Below are 15,000 nucleotides of genomic sequence, written 5' to 3' on the forward strand. Positions count from 1 at the left end.
ACACACACACACACACACACACACACACACGCACGCACACACAAATACACGCACGCACACACACAAACACACACACACACACGCACGCACGCACACACACATATACGCGCGCGCACACACACACACACACACACACACGCACGCACGCACACACAAACGGGTAGGCCAAGTGTGCCAACACGTCACGTCACGTCCTGCATGCTTGGCACACGTATTCCATCCGTTACTGGGCACCATTCGGCTGCTGGGGCATTAGTTGGACTCACACGTTTACACACACACCTGTGTGCGTGCGCACACACATTCACACACATGTACATGTACACGCGATCGGGCAGACACTCTGTCTGTCTCACCTCCTGTCTCTCGCTCTCTCTCTTTCATACACACACACACACACACACACACACACTATTTCATATTCTATTCTGTGTTGATTCTAAATCAGTTCTTCACGCTGTTGAACTTCTGAAAGAAACGGTTTGGTATGAACTCATTGAAATCAACTATTTGATTCACGAACTCTTACTAACCTTTCGCTGGATTCCTTCTCATTGCGGTTTTTACTATAATGAAAAAGTTGACATTTTGGCTAAAAAAAAGGAGCTAGAAGTTCCATGAAGAAGTTAGATTTAAATATTTGGCTTTCACTACAGGAATGTTACACCATGGTAGAAAAAGTCCAATGGTCAAAATTTCAGCTTGAAGAAAAAAAACAACGGTAACTCGGAATTACATAAGAATAATTATACAGAAAATGCATGGTTCCATGGGAAAACATTACCAAAATGATTTTCATAAGAGGCAAATCATTATATCATTTCTCTAAATCTGAAGATGGAAAATGAATATTTTTAAGGCCAAGTATGTCAGTAATGTTTCTGGCATTTGTGGTGCTCACATAACAGCCGATCATGTACTAACTTGCGATATGTTAAAGTCTCAAATCCCTGAACTGAAATCATCTTCAGTGTTGACAATTTTCAGCAGTCCATTGCTAATGTATGACTTTTTCAACTCCTTGTATAATAGTTCAGTTGGTTCGCTGTTATAATTGTTAGTTTTTCATTAGAAATATGTTATATCGACATGCTTTTTTTTTTTAAACAAAACTTAAATGAATCATTTTTTTTTCTATATGTGACACACACACACACACATACACACACACATACACACACACACACACGCACACGCGCGCGCGCACACGCGCATACACGCATGCACACACACTTTCACTTACTCTTATGCGTACACAGTAATTTCTCTCCCCCCCCCCCCTTAACCCCCCGCCACCCCTCCCCCACGCCCCTACCCCTCGAATTTTTTCCTACCCTCATCTAGTCTAATATCACTAGTGAAAAGACGTTAAACAAAAGAACGAACACACACACACACACACACACACACTGAAGCACGGACATCACGCAATCTGATTGGCTGTCATACATCCCCCCCCCCCCCCCCTTCTTCTTCTCCCTGAACTCTGTGAAGAGTCACCGGGACGCAGCCCTGATTAACTGTTCACCAGATTCCTCTAGGCCTGTTGGCTGTGTGTCAAAGCCTGGGTCACTGCAAACCTGCAGTTTCCCGTTCATTCTGAAATGTTGTCATTCCATCTCAGATGAACAAATGGTGACTGCTGGACCTTTTAAAACGAGGTTAAAATGGTAAAAAATGGTTAAAAATCAAAGGTATCTGAAGATGAAGGTAAAAGCGACGTTTCGAGTCATAAACTCTTTGTCAAGTGTGTGTGTGTGTGTGTGTGTGTGTGTGTGTGTGTGTGTGTGTTACATATAGAAAAAAAAAAGATTTCAGTTTTGTTTAAAAAAGAAAAAAAGCATGTCAATATAACCTCTCCACTTGACAAAGGGTTTATGACTCGAAACGTCGCTTTTATCTTCATCTTAAGATACCATTGATTTTAGACCGGTTTGGTTTTGTTGTTGTTGGTATTTTTTGTTTTTGGTTTCCTGCCCCTTTTGGGGCACTTGTTTATTGGTGATGTCATCAGTTCATCTTCAGGAGGAAGGTGACATCATGGTTAAGATGCTTATTTGCCAATACGGCGTCCCTGAGGGTCTGAGTTTGAATCAGGGTATCACCCTTTCTCCCAAGTTTGACTGGAGTGAGTGTCTAGTCATTCGGATGAGACAATAAACCGAATAAAAAAACAAAGACAGACAAAACCCATACACTTGACGAAACTACAACATTAGCACACAAAGTGTGTGTTTACTTTGGGAGGAAGGTGGGAGAATGGTTAAGACGCTCATCTGTCAATACAAAGAGTCCGTGAGGGTCTTGGTTTGAATACAGCGCTCACCCTTTCTCCTAGAAAATCAAACTGAGTGTCTGGTCATTCGGATGAAACGATAAATCGACGTCCCGTGTGCAGCACGCACTTTCTTTCTTGTTTTTTCAACTGTGTCTGTGTGTTTGGTGTACTGTATTGTATTGTATTGTATTGTATTGTATTGCATTGTTCTGTTGTATATTCAATTTTCTCTGTGTGAAATTGGGGCTGCTCTTCCCAGGGAGAGCGCGTGGCTACAGTGAGAGCGCCACCAGTTGGGGGAGGGGGGGGGGGTCTTTTTCTGCTTACAGGTGTATATATTTACTAACAAAGTGGATTTTTCTTTTACAGAATTTTGCATTGTCTGTGTAGGACTGAAATCCGAGGACTCTGGCTTCATTGTGGAGGGCATTACCGAATACAAGTCTTCTCGTTTACATACATCAGCACGGTCTGTGTGTTTATTGTAAGCATTTTCTTGTCGAATATCAGTGCTGTCATACATCCCGAAAGAACTAATTAATACACATTTCAAATATTACCTCCGTGTTTTCACAGATGGATCAATCAGTAGTAACTCTGAAGTTGGAGCCGCTTTTGTAATCCCCGAGCTTAACATTAAAAAGAGATTCCACTTAAATAAAGGTTGTTCAATTTTTACTGCTGAATTGTTTGCAATTCTGATGGCTTTCACCTTTTTTTTTAGTGATACCCCTCTTGTGCCTGCAAAAATCCTTATACTATCTGATTCAAAATCAGCATTGATGGCTTTAAATAATCAATCTTCATCTGAACGAGCAGATATTATGTACGAAATTTTGTATTTAATCCACCAGTTAATAATGCGAGGCTTCGACATTTCACTCTTGTGGGTTCCTGGACATTCTAATCTTCGTGGCAACGAAATGGCCGATTTTTGTGCCAAGGAAGCGGCATCGAACAATTCAGTTTCAATCAATCACAATATTCCTATTTCTGTTTCTGAAGCCTGTACTATTCTTTCAACATATATCTGGAATTTCAGACAGAGACAGTTCTTAGAAAAACTATAAAAAAAAGAAGCTCTGGTGGGATCTCTCTCTTCCAGTAAGAAAAGGCACTAACCCCCCAGGATCAATTTCCACAAGAAACTTGACACACAGGCTAAGAACTAATGCATGGTTATGCAGATTTTTGAAACCGTCACCACTATGTATTTGTGGTAAGACCCTTGACATCTCACATTTTTTGCTCGAATGTCCAGATACTCATTTACATTTCAAACCCCTTCATGATATGATTACATCCTTTAATCTTCCATTCGCCATGTCCAGCGTTTTTCACCCTAGCAAAGAAAATGGTTGGTCTCTGACAAAAACCGCAGTTGACCTAATTAAAAGCCATCCAGTTGGTCGGTTTTTTCTAATTTGTTTCATCCCCCTTCTGCTGCAGAGGTTCCCCTCTGTTTTATTTAATCCAAAGTAGTGTTTCGTTTTGGGTGATAGCGTCAGATTTACATGTAGAGCAAAGTTCCCATTATTCTAATTAGTGGAACTGTTCGACCCTAACATGTAATATGTCGTCTTGATTACATTACGAAACCTAAATTTGATGAGAAAGAGTGAGAGACAGTGTGAGTGTGTGTGTGTGTGTGTGTGTGTGTGTGTGTGTGTGTATGTGTGTGTGTGTGAGTGGGCAGGGGAATGAGGTGGGGGAATTATAATGGGTGTTTGTGTGCATGCATGGATGTATGTAGAGAGAGGGTGGGGGAGACACGTATGTGAATATGTGTGTGCGTTAGAATATTTTTTGGAGATAATGATATTAATGAAATTTGGAAACTTGATTTGTTAAATATGTTGTTGTTGTTGTTTTTTTTGTTTTGTTTTTTGGTTTTTTTTTGTGTTTTTTTTAATAAATCATACCTTCCCGCAAATCAGAATTTCCTTGTGTTGCTCAGTTAATATTTTATTCAAATGGTTGCGAAAATGTCAGTACAACAAACAGTTAATCTGACAATAAATGGTTTCAGTCAGTCAGTGTGTGTGTGTGTGTGTGTGTGTTCATTGTCAACCCCATACCGTGTACGTATTGTCGCTGAAAATACATGTTGGAGGCTAAGTGTGTTCATGCAGGCTGGTGATTTAAGGCTCTCGATAAGCCAAAATAAAATCAGTGGGTTTGCGTTGGTCATGACAATCATGTAAGGTAGGGGAAGTCCAACAAAGATAATGGGATGGAAAGAAAGAAGAAAAGAAAGACAAAGAACTGAAAACGAAGAGGAAACGAACAGACGCACAGATGCACACACACACACACACACACACACACACACACACACACACACACACACACACACACACACAAACACACACACACACACACACACACACACACACACACACACACACACACACACATACACACACAAAGACCAAGCTCACTGTCGAGACACTTTTTTATTGTAAAAATATTCATCACCAAGAACTATTCTCTTCATAAGAGCACAAACAAAGGAAGAAAATCACCAACCAGTCACAACCACGCAAACGAACAAACAAACAAACAAACAAACATAACCACCTCGATTTGGACTTGAACGCCATGTTTTCTCTAGACCTATGCATACATAATTAATGAGAATGAACGGCCAGACTTCATTGGTCAGTTTCAGCCCCCATCTTGTATCTTTTAAGTACATTGCTGCCGCGATCATGAAGGCAAAGAAAAGGCAGGGAATACAATGATATTCATCCAATGCAGGCCGCGACCCTGGTGTTATCAACTGTAGTAGTTTCTTCAATAACTCTTGAATGCTATCTATTGTGTTATTATTTATCAATACATGTGTGTGTGTGTGTGTGTGTGTGTGTGTGTGTGTGTGCGCGCGCGCGCATTTGTGTGTCTGTTCTTGCATTAAAGCATTTCTTTTTTAAATATGTCTTCGTTTGGGCACAATTTACTGGTATGTGCAAGTGATCATTTTCGAAGTGAATAATTACGCGTTTATTTGTATAAGACCACAAGAGAAAATAAAAAGACGGTAATTTTCGTGTGAACAAACACGCCCTTTGAAATTCAATGAATTGTCGCTGGAAAAAAAAAAAAAAGTCGAACAGTGTTATGGATATACTTTCTTAGATCTTACTTGCAACCAACACATTACACCCAAATCGGAATTATGCGTTAAGATCATGATCAGCACAAAAAAAAAAATCATTGTTTCATACATCAAATATTCAACAACTGAATTGCCAGTAAAGGAAAGTGATTAAAAATCAAACAAATAAGTAAGCATACAAAGACAAGCAGCAAGCACACGTCTTAAACTATTTCAGAAACAGACAAACAAATAAGCTTTCATTCTTGTCTTATGTAATACAAAACACGTGATGAATAAGTTCCTTAGGTTCAGCCTACTTCTGCACCATCCTCTTACAAACAAATTAAAAAAAAACACAAAAAAAATACGACGACAACAACAACAAAAAACAACAACCCAACTTCTCTTTCTGTTCGCATACAAAACACGTGACGGAGGAATGATTTATTTGTCTATATCCTCATGCTTCTCCATCTGCTTCTCGCTGAGTTCCAGGTTCCTGTCCTCGATCTCACAGCCGTTGATTCTGATTGGTCGTTTTGGGGTGGCGTAGTCCTCGCCAGGACCCATCTTGTTGAGGGCTTTCAGCACCTCCTGAAACATGGAGGTTAATGGTTTACGTTCTGAAACATGGAGCTAAATGGTTTACGTTCTGAAACATGGAGCTTAATGGTTTACGTTCTGAAACATGGAGCTTAATGGTTTACGTCCTGAAACATGGAGCTAAATGGTTTACGTTCTGAAACATGGAGCTTAATGGTTTACGTTCTGAAACATGGAGCTTAATGGTTTACGTCCTGAAACATGGAGGTTAATGGTTTACGTTCTGAAACATGGCGATGAATGGTTTACATCCTAAACTTTTGCGATTAATGGTTTTGCGTTCTGAAACATAATGCTAAGTCAAGTGAAAGTTTTACGTTATGAAACACAATGCTAAGTCAACTGAAAGTTTTACGCTATGAAACACAATGCTAAGTCAACTGAAAGTTTTACGTTATGAAACACAATGCTAAGTCAAGTGAAAGTTTTACGTTATGAAACATATGCCAGCCACGCTCTGAAAAAAGAACCGGTTAGTATTTCTAGTTCTGCAGCAAGGCTTTTCATATTTTGCTTTGAAAGATATAGTAACTGTTAATATTTTGCATCCCAAAATGTAAAACTTTTGCATTCTGAAACACGGCAGCTAAATGCCTATATACAACTCCAGAAGCACATTGGTTGAAGGTTCCAATGGACAGGATTTCACACACAAAAACCTGCTGTGACAAGACAAGACAAGACAAGACAATACAATGCAATACAATGCAACGCAACGCAACGCAACGCAACGCAGCTCAATCAAATGCAACACAACACAATATGGAACAACACAACAGACCATAATATAACGGAACGCAACGCAACGCAACGCAACGCAACGCACACCACATCACAACACAACACACCACAGCACACTACAACACACCACACCACACCCAACCCAACACACCACTCCACACCACACCACACCACACCAGAACCTAACCCAACCCAACCCAACCCATTCAACAAAGTGAACTCACATATCCCTTGAGCAGCTTGCCAAAGGCCACGTGCTTTCCGTCCAGGAAGCGTGAGGGGCCGAAGGTGATGAAGAATTGGGAGCCGTTGGTGTCCCTACCGTGGTTCGCCATGGAGATGATGCCGCCCCCACGGTGACTGATGTGGAAGTTCTCGTCGTTGAAGCGGTTGCCGTAGATGCTGATGGCTGCAGGGAGGAGGAGGAAGAGGAGGAAGGGAGAGGGAGAAGGAGGAGGGGGAGGAAGAGGAGGGGGAGGAGGAAGAGGAGGAGGAGGAAGAGGAGGAAGAGGAGGGGGAGGAGGAGGAGGAGGAAGAAGAGGAGGAGGAGGGGGAGAAGGAGGAGGAGGAGAAGAAGAAAGTGGAGGAGGAGGAGGGGGAGTAATGAATGAATGTACAGCGCAACTGAATTTTTTTTTTTATGAAACTGTCATTATCGTTATTATTATTATTATTATTAATATGATGTGTGATGAGTGTGATGATTGTGTGTGTCTCTGTGTGCGTGCGTACATATGTGAGTGCGTGCGTGCGTGTGCGTGTGCGTGTGTGTGTATTGCATATGTGTGTGTGTGCATAAATTTGTGCTCGAGTGTTTTGTTGGCTGAGTGTAAAGGGCTATGCTTTTTTCCTTTCTTAAAAAAAAATCATTCTAGTGTTTAAATAAATGTTTTAAACGTCGATGTTTACATTGAACAACGCAACTGAGCATGTGGTATGTGGAAAGGCCCCTTATAAATTAAATCATGATGATCGTTTTTACGTCATTAACCATCAATGTCAGAAATAATGTTGAAAAAAAAAAAAAAAAAAAAAAAAAAAAAAGCCAGAAACAACGACAACACACACACACACACACACACACACACACACACACACACACACACACACACACACACAATCTTCTGTTGCTGTGGTAACACAATGAGGAATGGACGGGCAAAGGGGAATGACTCCAGTGTCAATACTCACAGCCAGTGCCGTCCCCTGTGGTGACGTCACCGCACTGCATCAACATGTCCTTGACCAGGCGGTGACAGAAGCTGTGCTCGTACTTGTACACTCTCTGTAACACACACACACACACACACACACACACACACACACACACACACACACACACACGCACACACACCCAGATACAGACACCTACCTTTACACTCACTCAGACTATTCCTCTTTCTCTCTAACACACACACACACACACACACTCATCAATCTCCCCCCCCCCTACACTCCCTACCACTACCTCACCACTCCAGCTTCTCACCCACCCACCCACCCACCCCCTACACCCACACCCACACGACACGCCACCACCACCACCACCACAACAAAGCACCAGTGACGTTGATCAACCTACACCGTTCTTCTCCCAGCCTGTCCCCCTTTGTCCGCCCCCCCCGCCTCCTCCCTCGCCCCTCCTCCCTCCCCCCAAGCTCCTCCCCCCCCACACCCCCCCCCCCCCCACACACACACCCACAAACACACACACCACCACCACAAAAGCACGTTGATCAACCTACACTGTTCCTCTCCCAGCCTGTGCAGAGGGTCTTGAAGTTGAGGGCGGTGATGGGGGCCGTGTCGCCGAAGATGCCCACGACAAGCTCGTGGCTGATGTCGTCACCCTGCCCGTTGTAGTTCTTCACCTCCAGCTCCAGCTTGGCCACGAACGTCACCGTGAAGTTCTTGTGGCACGTGCACAGCGTCACCAGTGACGTCACCAGCACCAGCAGTCGTACGGCGGCCATCTTGGTGGTTTTGTGGTTGTTGATTTGTTTTTTTGTGTGTGTATCTGTCGGCTGGATGCAGAAGGACAAAGGAAACTGAAAGAAAGTGTGGAGGGTGACAGATGAACAGATAGACAAAAGATAGATAGACAGATAGATAGAGTGTATGTGTAAGAGAGCGAGAGAGCGCGAGAGAGAGCGAAAGAGAGACAGACAGACAAAGAGAGAAAGACAGAGAGAGAGACACACACACACACAGAAAGAAAGAGAGAGAAAGACTGAAAAGGAGACAAAGGGAAAGAGAAATAAAAACCAACAGGGTGTAAGAGAGAGACACACACATACAGATAGACAGAGACAGACAGGAAGACAAAAGCAGGCAGAGAAACAAACAGAGACAGTCAGAGAGAGAAAGGGAGAGAGAGACAGAGAGAAAGACAGAAGAGACAGAGAGAGAAAGGGAGAGAGATACAGAAAGACAGAAGAGACAGTCAGAGAGAGAAAGGGAGAGAGAGGTGGGGGGGAAGGAGACTGAGGCATACAGACATAGAGAGACAAAGATATAGACAGAGAAAGAAATAGTGAAACAGGCGGAACCAGAGAGAGAGAGACAGAGAGAAAGGGGGAGGGGGGGAGGAAAGTGTGTGTGTGTTGGGGAGGGGGGGTAGCGGGGTGGAGTGTCCAAGCGCGAACAGCTGGTGAGACATTTAGTATCATGCCATCTGTTCACATTATTGACAGGTGTGATGGCGTAAGTGAATTAAAGCAACCACATTTTGCCTGGATCCATAACTACGTCTTTTTTTTTTATTTCTTAAAAAAAAAATCAGTTACGTTTTTATCTATTTATGTTTGTCTGAAGGTCGGGGTGGAAGACGTGAGAGAGAGAGAGAGAGAGAGAGAGAGAGTTCCCGAATGTAAGCTGTAGTGTTTCACTGATGTAATCAGGCCGGCACGACTGTCGGCATGTCGCAAACTTCCGTAAACTGTAACAGGAGGTGGTGACAGAAAATCCATCCGGAAGCAGGGCTCACAACTTTTCTGTCTTTCCTTTAGGGGGGTTGGGGGGGGGGGGGGGGGGGGGGGGGGAGGGGGGGACGAGGGGAAGGGGGGCTTCTGCAGTATGCAGGGGGTGGGAGATAAATAAGCGTTCATAAAATTGTTGACGTGGTCAGCTGTTGTTCAACAAAAATGGAACGTAAAGCCGGAACAAAGTGACCATTTTCAACAAAATCGCATGACCGGCGCAACAGGCGAGTGGTTAAAGCGTTAGACTTTAAATCTGATAGTCCCTGGTTCGAATCCCGGTCACGACGTCTGGTAGATATTGGGTGGAGATTTTTTCGATCTCCCAGGTCAACATAATGTGCAGACCTGCTAGTCTCTTCATGTGTAGACACACGCAGAAGATCAAATACGCACGTTAAAGATCCCGTAATCCACGTCAGCGGTCGGTGGGTTATGGAAACAAGAACATACCCGGCATGCATCCCTCCATGCCCCCGAAAACGGAGTATAACTGTCTACATGGCGGGCCGGGTAAAAACTGTCATACAGGTAAAAGCCCTGGGAGTCGCAGTCCACGAACGAAGAAGAAAACCGCAAATTCAAATATTGACCGTAAAGAGGAAAATATGAGCATCGAAACATCACAGCATCAAAACATCACTAACAAATTTCACAGTGACTATTGTCAAGTTTCATCTCTTTGTAAATGATCCCACAGGAACTAAAAGATACATTATTTCCAGGATAAAACATCAAAGGTATCACAGCCTTTTCTGGCCATACAGACAGCTAATTCATTGTCACTGTGTCCAGGGACCGACAGTGGAAGGCGGGGACCAATCCTCTACTTCCGCCGTGTCAGCCTTCCTCAGCCAGAGCCAGGCATCCGTTTATATCCGGATGGAGTGAGCAAAATCGGAGTAAAAAGCCTTTCCCCAAAACACAAAACATGCCGAAACGAGGTCACGAACTGGGGTCACCGGCGAAGAGGAGATCAGAAATCCAACACGACCACGACGCCCCGATAGAATACAGCAAAATGTTATTTTAAAAAAAACACAACAAAAAACAAAAACAAAACAACAAAAAAACCAGCACCATAACAAGGCAAAACAAAACTAATAGCGGCAAAAAAGCTATACGTTCTGAAACGACTGAGGAACTGAAGTTCACTTCCTTATAAATTGCTTAACATACTCAACTATCAGAAAAATATATTTTCAAGCAACTCTGCCAGTTCCCTTTTTACCATACAATAAAGACAGACGTACTATTTATTTTCCTCAAGAGTCTTTTTTTGTTTGTCTTTTTTGTCTCCCACCCCCCATTTTTTTAAGTGTGCTTTCTGTTTCAAACCTTCTGATGCTGATTCCATTGTCGATGAAGTATCTGTTCTTCCAAGTTTGTTGAATCTTGTTTTCCCTTTGGGGCCTTTTTTGTGTAGGCGTAATTCCAATGTGTATGTGTTCTCATGTGGGCAAAATGATGGCCTTTGTAAACTCTACCCACCCAGCCACCCATGTCCCCCGTATCTCTCTCTCTCTCTCTCTCTCTCTCTCTCTCTGGGTTTCTTTTTCTTCTATGATTTATATGATTTTTCTGATCGTTTTTGCGATAATTCGTTTTTTTCTCTTTGCCATGAAGGCTGGCTGTAAAGAAGTATTCTTGTTTTTCCACTTCCCCCCAATAAACAAATTGGTTGTAGTTTTGTTATTGTAATCGTTAGCTCTCTCTCTCTCTCTCTCTCTCTCTCTCTGTCGTAAAAAAAAGAACCAGATATCAGCTGAGAAGTGACAGTTATTGTACTTGTCCATTGTTCGTCATTGCTTTGTGGGGGAAAAAAAGGCTCAGTTTGGAATGCGGTACTCATAAGAAAGCTTCAGTGAAAGTCACTGACATTCAAGTGGTTGTGTAGGAACACTTTCTGAGAACTATTATAGTCCACTGTTTATTTCTATAAACGTCTTCAAGCCTGTTTTAAATCCAAGAACTTATGTTCGTCGCACGACAGACATAAAAAAAAACGTGTTGTTGCGGTTTTTTCGTTGTTTTATTTTTAATTTTTACTGAGTTCGATCTGGTTACATAAATGGGATATTTCTAACAATTGTTTTTGCTCCAAAAAGATATTACTTTATTATGATTACAATATAATTATTTGCATGATCATGCGCAACAATTTCCTTGTTTATTAAGTATGATCCATATATAATTAAACAACCAGGAAAAACAATTCCTTGACATTAAAAGAACCAATAGTTGAAATGGGAAACACTTAACAATATGAATGACAGAGAACAAGCCACTCACCTTGTCAGCGCGTCAAACCCAGGTCGGAGAGAAAGTGGAAATTTCGTTCAAACGTTTTAAAGTTCACGGCTATGCCACGAGGCAGCGCGAGCCGGTCTGACCAATCAGAAAGCAGCCACCTGCACGCAGCGACATCAGCCGGCAGTCTGGATCGAAACCGTGGCCACGTTTTCAGACCTGGAGAATGCGGGGCCACGCTAGATTTTCTACACCAAAAATGTTTACACGTTGTCAGGTGAGAGTCACTGGAAAACGTCTCTTGCGTGACGCTCGCTTTCTGTACAGGGGGAAAAAACGAACACACACACACACACACACACACACACACACACACACACACACACACACACACACACACACACACACACAGATAGATAGAGAGATAGATATGCACACAGTGACACACACATAGATAGACAGATAGATATGCACACAGTCACACACACACACACACACACACACACACACACACACACACACACACACACGTGTTACTCTGAAGATGATGACAATTAGAACGACAACAATCCTCTTCCTTGTCTTTATGTTGGGGTGTTAAGTGATGTTCACTCCTGACGTGAAAATGAAAATGAAAATGTGATGACATCAAAAGTTATTGATGACGAAAGACGGCAACGATCAGATGATATCGATGACGATAACGATAATGATTTGATGATTATGGGAACGTAGGTGGGTAGAGAATGTGAAAAGGAAATGATAACATAACGATGGTAAAATTGTTGGAGACTGTACTAGAGAAGAGACATACAACAAATGGAACAACAACCAACAATAACAACAACACAATACCCAATCACAATACACAAACTTTATTGTCTATACTTTGGTAAAGAGATTTTCTTTTTGGCAGCAACACATGTTCAACATAAGAAGAAAACAACAAACAAATAAAATGAATAGAAAATAAAAAGATAAAGACAAATTAAATGGCACCAAATGGAAATAACTATATACAAACAAAAATAATAATAATAATAATAATAATAATAATAATAATAATAATAATAATAATAATAATAATAATAATTATAATGATGATGATGATGATGGTGATGATATATTGTATATTGTATTGTACTGTGTCGTTCGTGTGATTCTATATATTTGTTTGTTGACTTATTTATTTGTCGATGTTTTTTGGCCTGGGTATTGTCTTCATTTGTTGTCCCTCCTTCACTTTCCACCCTCTGTCTTTTTCTCTGTCCTTGTCAGTCCCTGAATCTCTCTCTCTCTCTCTCTCTATATATATATATAAAAATATATATTTCTTTCTTTCTTTCTTTCTTCCTATGTGTGTGTGTGTGTGTGTGTGCGTGTGTGTGTGTGTGTATCTATCTATCTATCTATCTATGTGTGTATGTGTGTGTGTCACTGTGTGCATATCTATCTATGTATCTATGTATCTATCTCTGTGTGTGTGTGTGTGTGTGTGTGTGTGTGTGTGTGTGTGTGTGTGCATATCTATCTGTCTATCTATCTATCTATCTATGTGTGTATGTGTGTGTGTCACTGTGTGCATATCTATCTATCTCTGTGTGTGTGTGTGTGTGTGTGTGTGTGTGTGTGTGTGTGTGTGTGTGTTGTGTTGTGTTGTGTTCTTCTGTCCGCCCCTGAGTCTGTGTCTATGTCTCCCTCTCTCTGTATCTGTCTGTCTTTTATTGTGATGTGTATATGTGTGACTTGATTTCATTTCGTGTATGATTTGATTTCATTTCGTGTGTATATGTATGATTTGCATATGTATGATTTGATTTCATTTCGTGTGTATATGTATGATTTGATTTGATTTGATTTGTTTCATTGATACTTCAATGGTTTATGATGGCAGGATGTAAACACACATCATATGCTCATTCCTTGTTCTCTCAACAAACAAAGAGCTTTCGTCCATTCTCATCCTCCTTCTCTCTCTCTCTGTCTCCCTTTGCCCCCCCCCCCTCTCTCTCTCTCTCTTAAACATTTCATTTTATTTCTTTATCGATTTGCTTACTTTTTTTTTTTTTTTTTTAATCTTTTTTTATTTCATTTTATTTTGATAAGATTGATTTATTTGTTTGTTTATTCTACATTTATTTGGTCATTAATTTGATGACATCTTCTATTTCTTTTTTTTATATTTCTTTTTATTTTAATTAGATTTATTTATTTGTTTGTTTATTCTACATTGATTTGGTCATTAATTTGATGACATCTTTTATTTCTTCTTTTTTTTTTTCCTTCTTTTTGTCAAGGCCTGAATAAGTTTGTTGGGTTATGCTGCTGGTAAGGCATCTGCTTTGCGTGTGATTTGTGTGGTGTAGCGTATATGAATTTGTCCGAACCCTGTTACGCCTCCTTGGGTAACCGAACCGAACCGAACCGAACCGAACCGAACCGAACCGAACCGAACCGAACCGTACCGAACCGAACCGAACCGTACCGAACCGAACCGAACCGAACCGAACCGTACCGAACCGAACCGCATCTCTGTCTCTGTCCGTCTTATTCTGTACTTCGCGTTATTTGTCTTTTTTGTCTTTCTTTCTTTCTTTCTTTTGCGTTCGACAGCTACGCAGTCAGGGTCGAAGTCCGAGGGATGCCACAAACTCGGACGTCCGGTGAAGATCGGCTGCCGTCCCCCAGAGCTTGGTGTTGAGGTCAGCACTCCCAGGCCAGGACTGCTGCTGCATCTTCTCATACAGGGGGCAGTCTTGGAGAATATGGGATGGGGTCTGGTCAGCCTGGCCGCAATCACATAGGGATGTGGTTGCCACTCCAATCCTCTTCAGGTGTGCTCGGAGGCCGCAGTGTCCTGTGCGAAGGCGGTAGATGGTAGTCTGGTGTCGCCTCTCCAGTGTCCTGATGGGATCCTGGTGTGCCTTGTTTATCTGCCTGCCTGTCTGTATGTATGTCTGTGTGTATGACTGTCTGACCTCATCCCCAGGACCCCCCCCCCCTCCCTCTCTGCATGGTTTCCCCCTCACCCATCTCCACTTTACACTGCC

General features: G+C 42.0%; 1 protein-coding gene across 2 annotated transcripts; it reads right to left on the reverse strand.

Moving 5' to 3' along the window:
• Nucleotides 1–4,715: 4,715 nt before the first annotated feature.
• Nucleotides 4,716–12,139, reverse strand: LOC143297256 (uncharacterized). Of its 2 annotated transcripts, none has more exons than XM_076609501.1 (5): nt 11,993–12,139; nt 8,468–8,746; nt 7,914–8,007; nt 6,947–7,131; nt 4,716–5,972 (listed from the first exon to the last, which is right to left on the reverse strand). In XM_076609501.1, exons 2-5 carry the CDS (start codon nt 8,693–8,695, stop codon nt 5,823–5,825), a joined length of 657 nt encoding a protein of 218 aa, XP_076465616.1. In that variant the 5' UTR covers nt 8,696–8,746; nt 11,993–12,139; the 3' UTR covers nt 4,716–5,822. The 2 variants fall into 2 exon arrangements, with proteins under 2 accessions (XP_076465616.1, XP_076465615.1); XM_076609500.1 differs by having other exon boundaries at nt 8,468–8,770; nt 11,993–12,088.
• Nucleotides 12,140–15,000: the final 2,861 nt, after the last annotated feature.

The sequence above is a fragment of the Babylonia areolata genome, chromosome 22 (assembly GCF_041734735.1).
Source record: "Babylonia areolata isolate BAREFJ2019XMU chromosome 22, ASM4173473v1, whole genome shotgun sequence".
NCBI classification, from domain to species: Eukaryota; Metazoa; Mollusca; class Gastropoda; order Neogastropoda; family Buccinidae; genus Babylonia; species Babylonia areolata.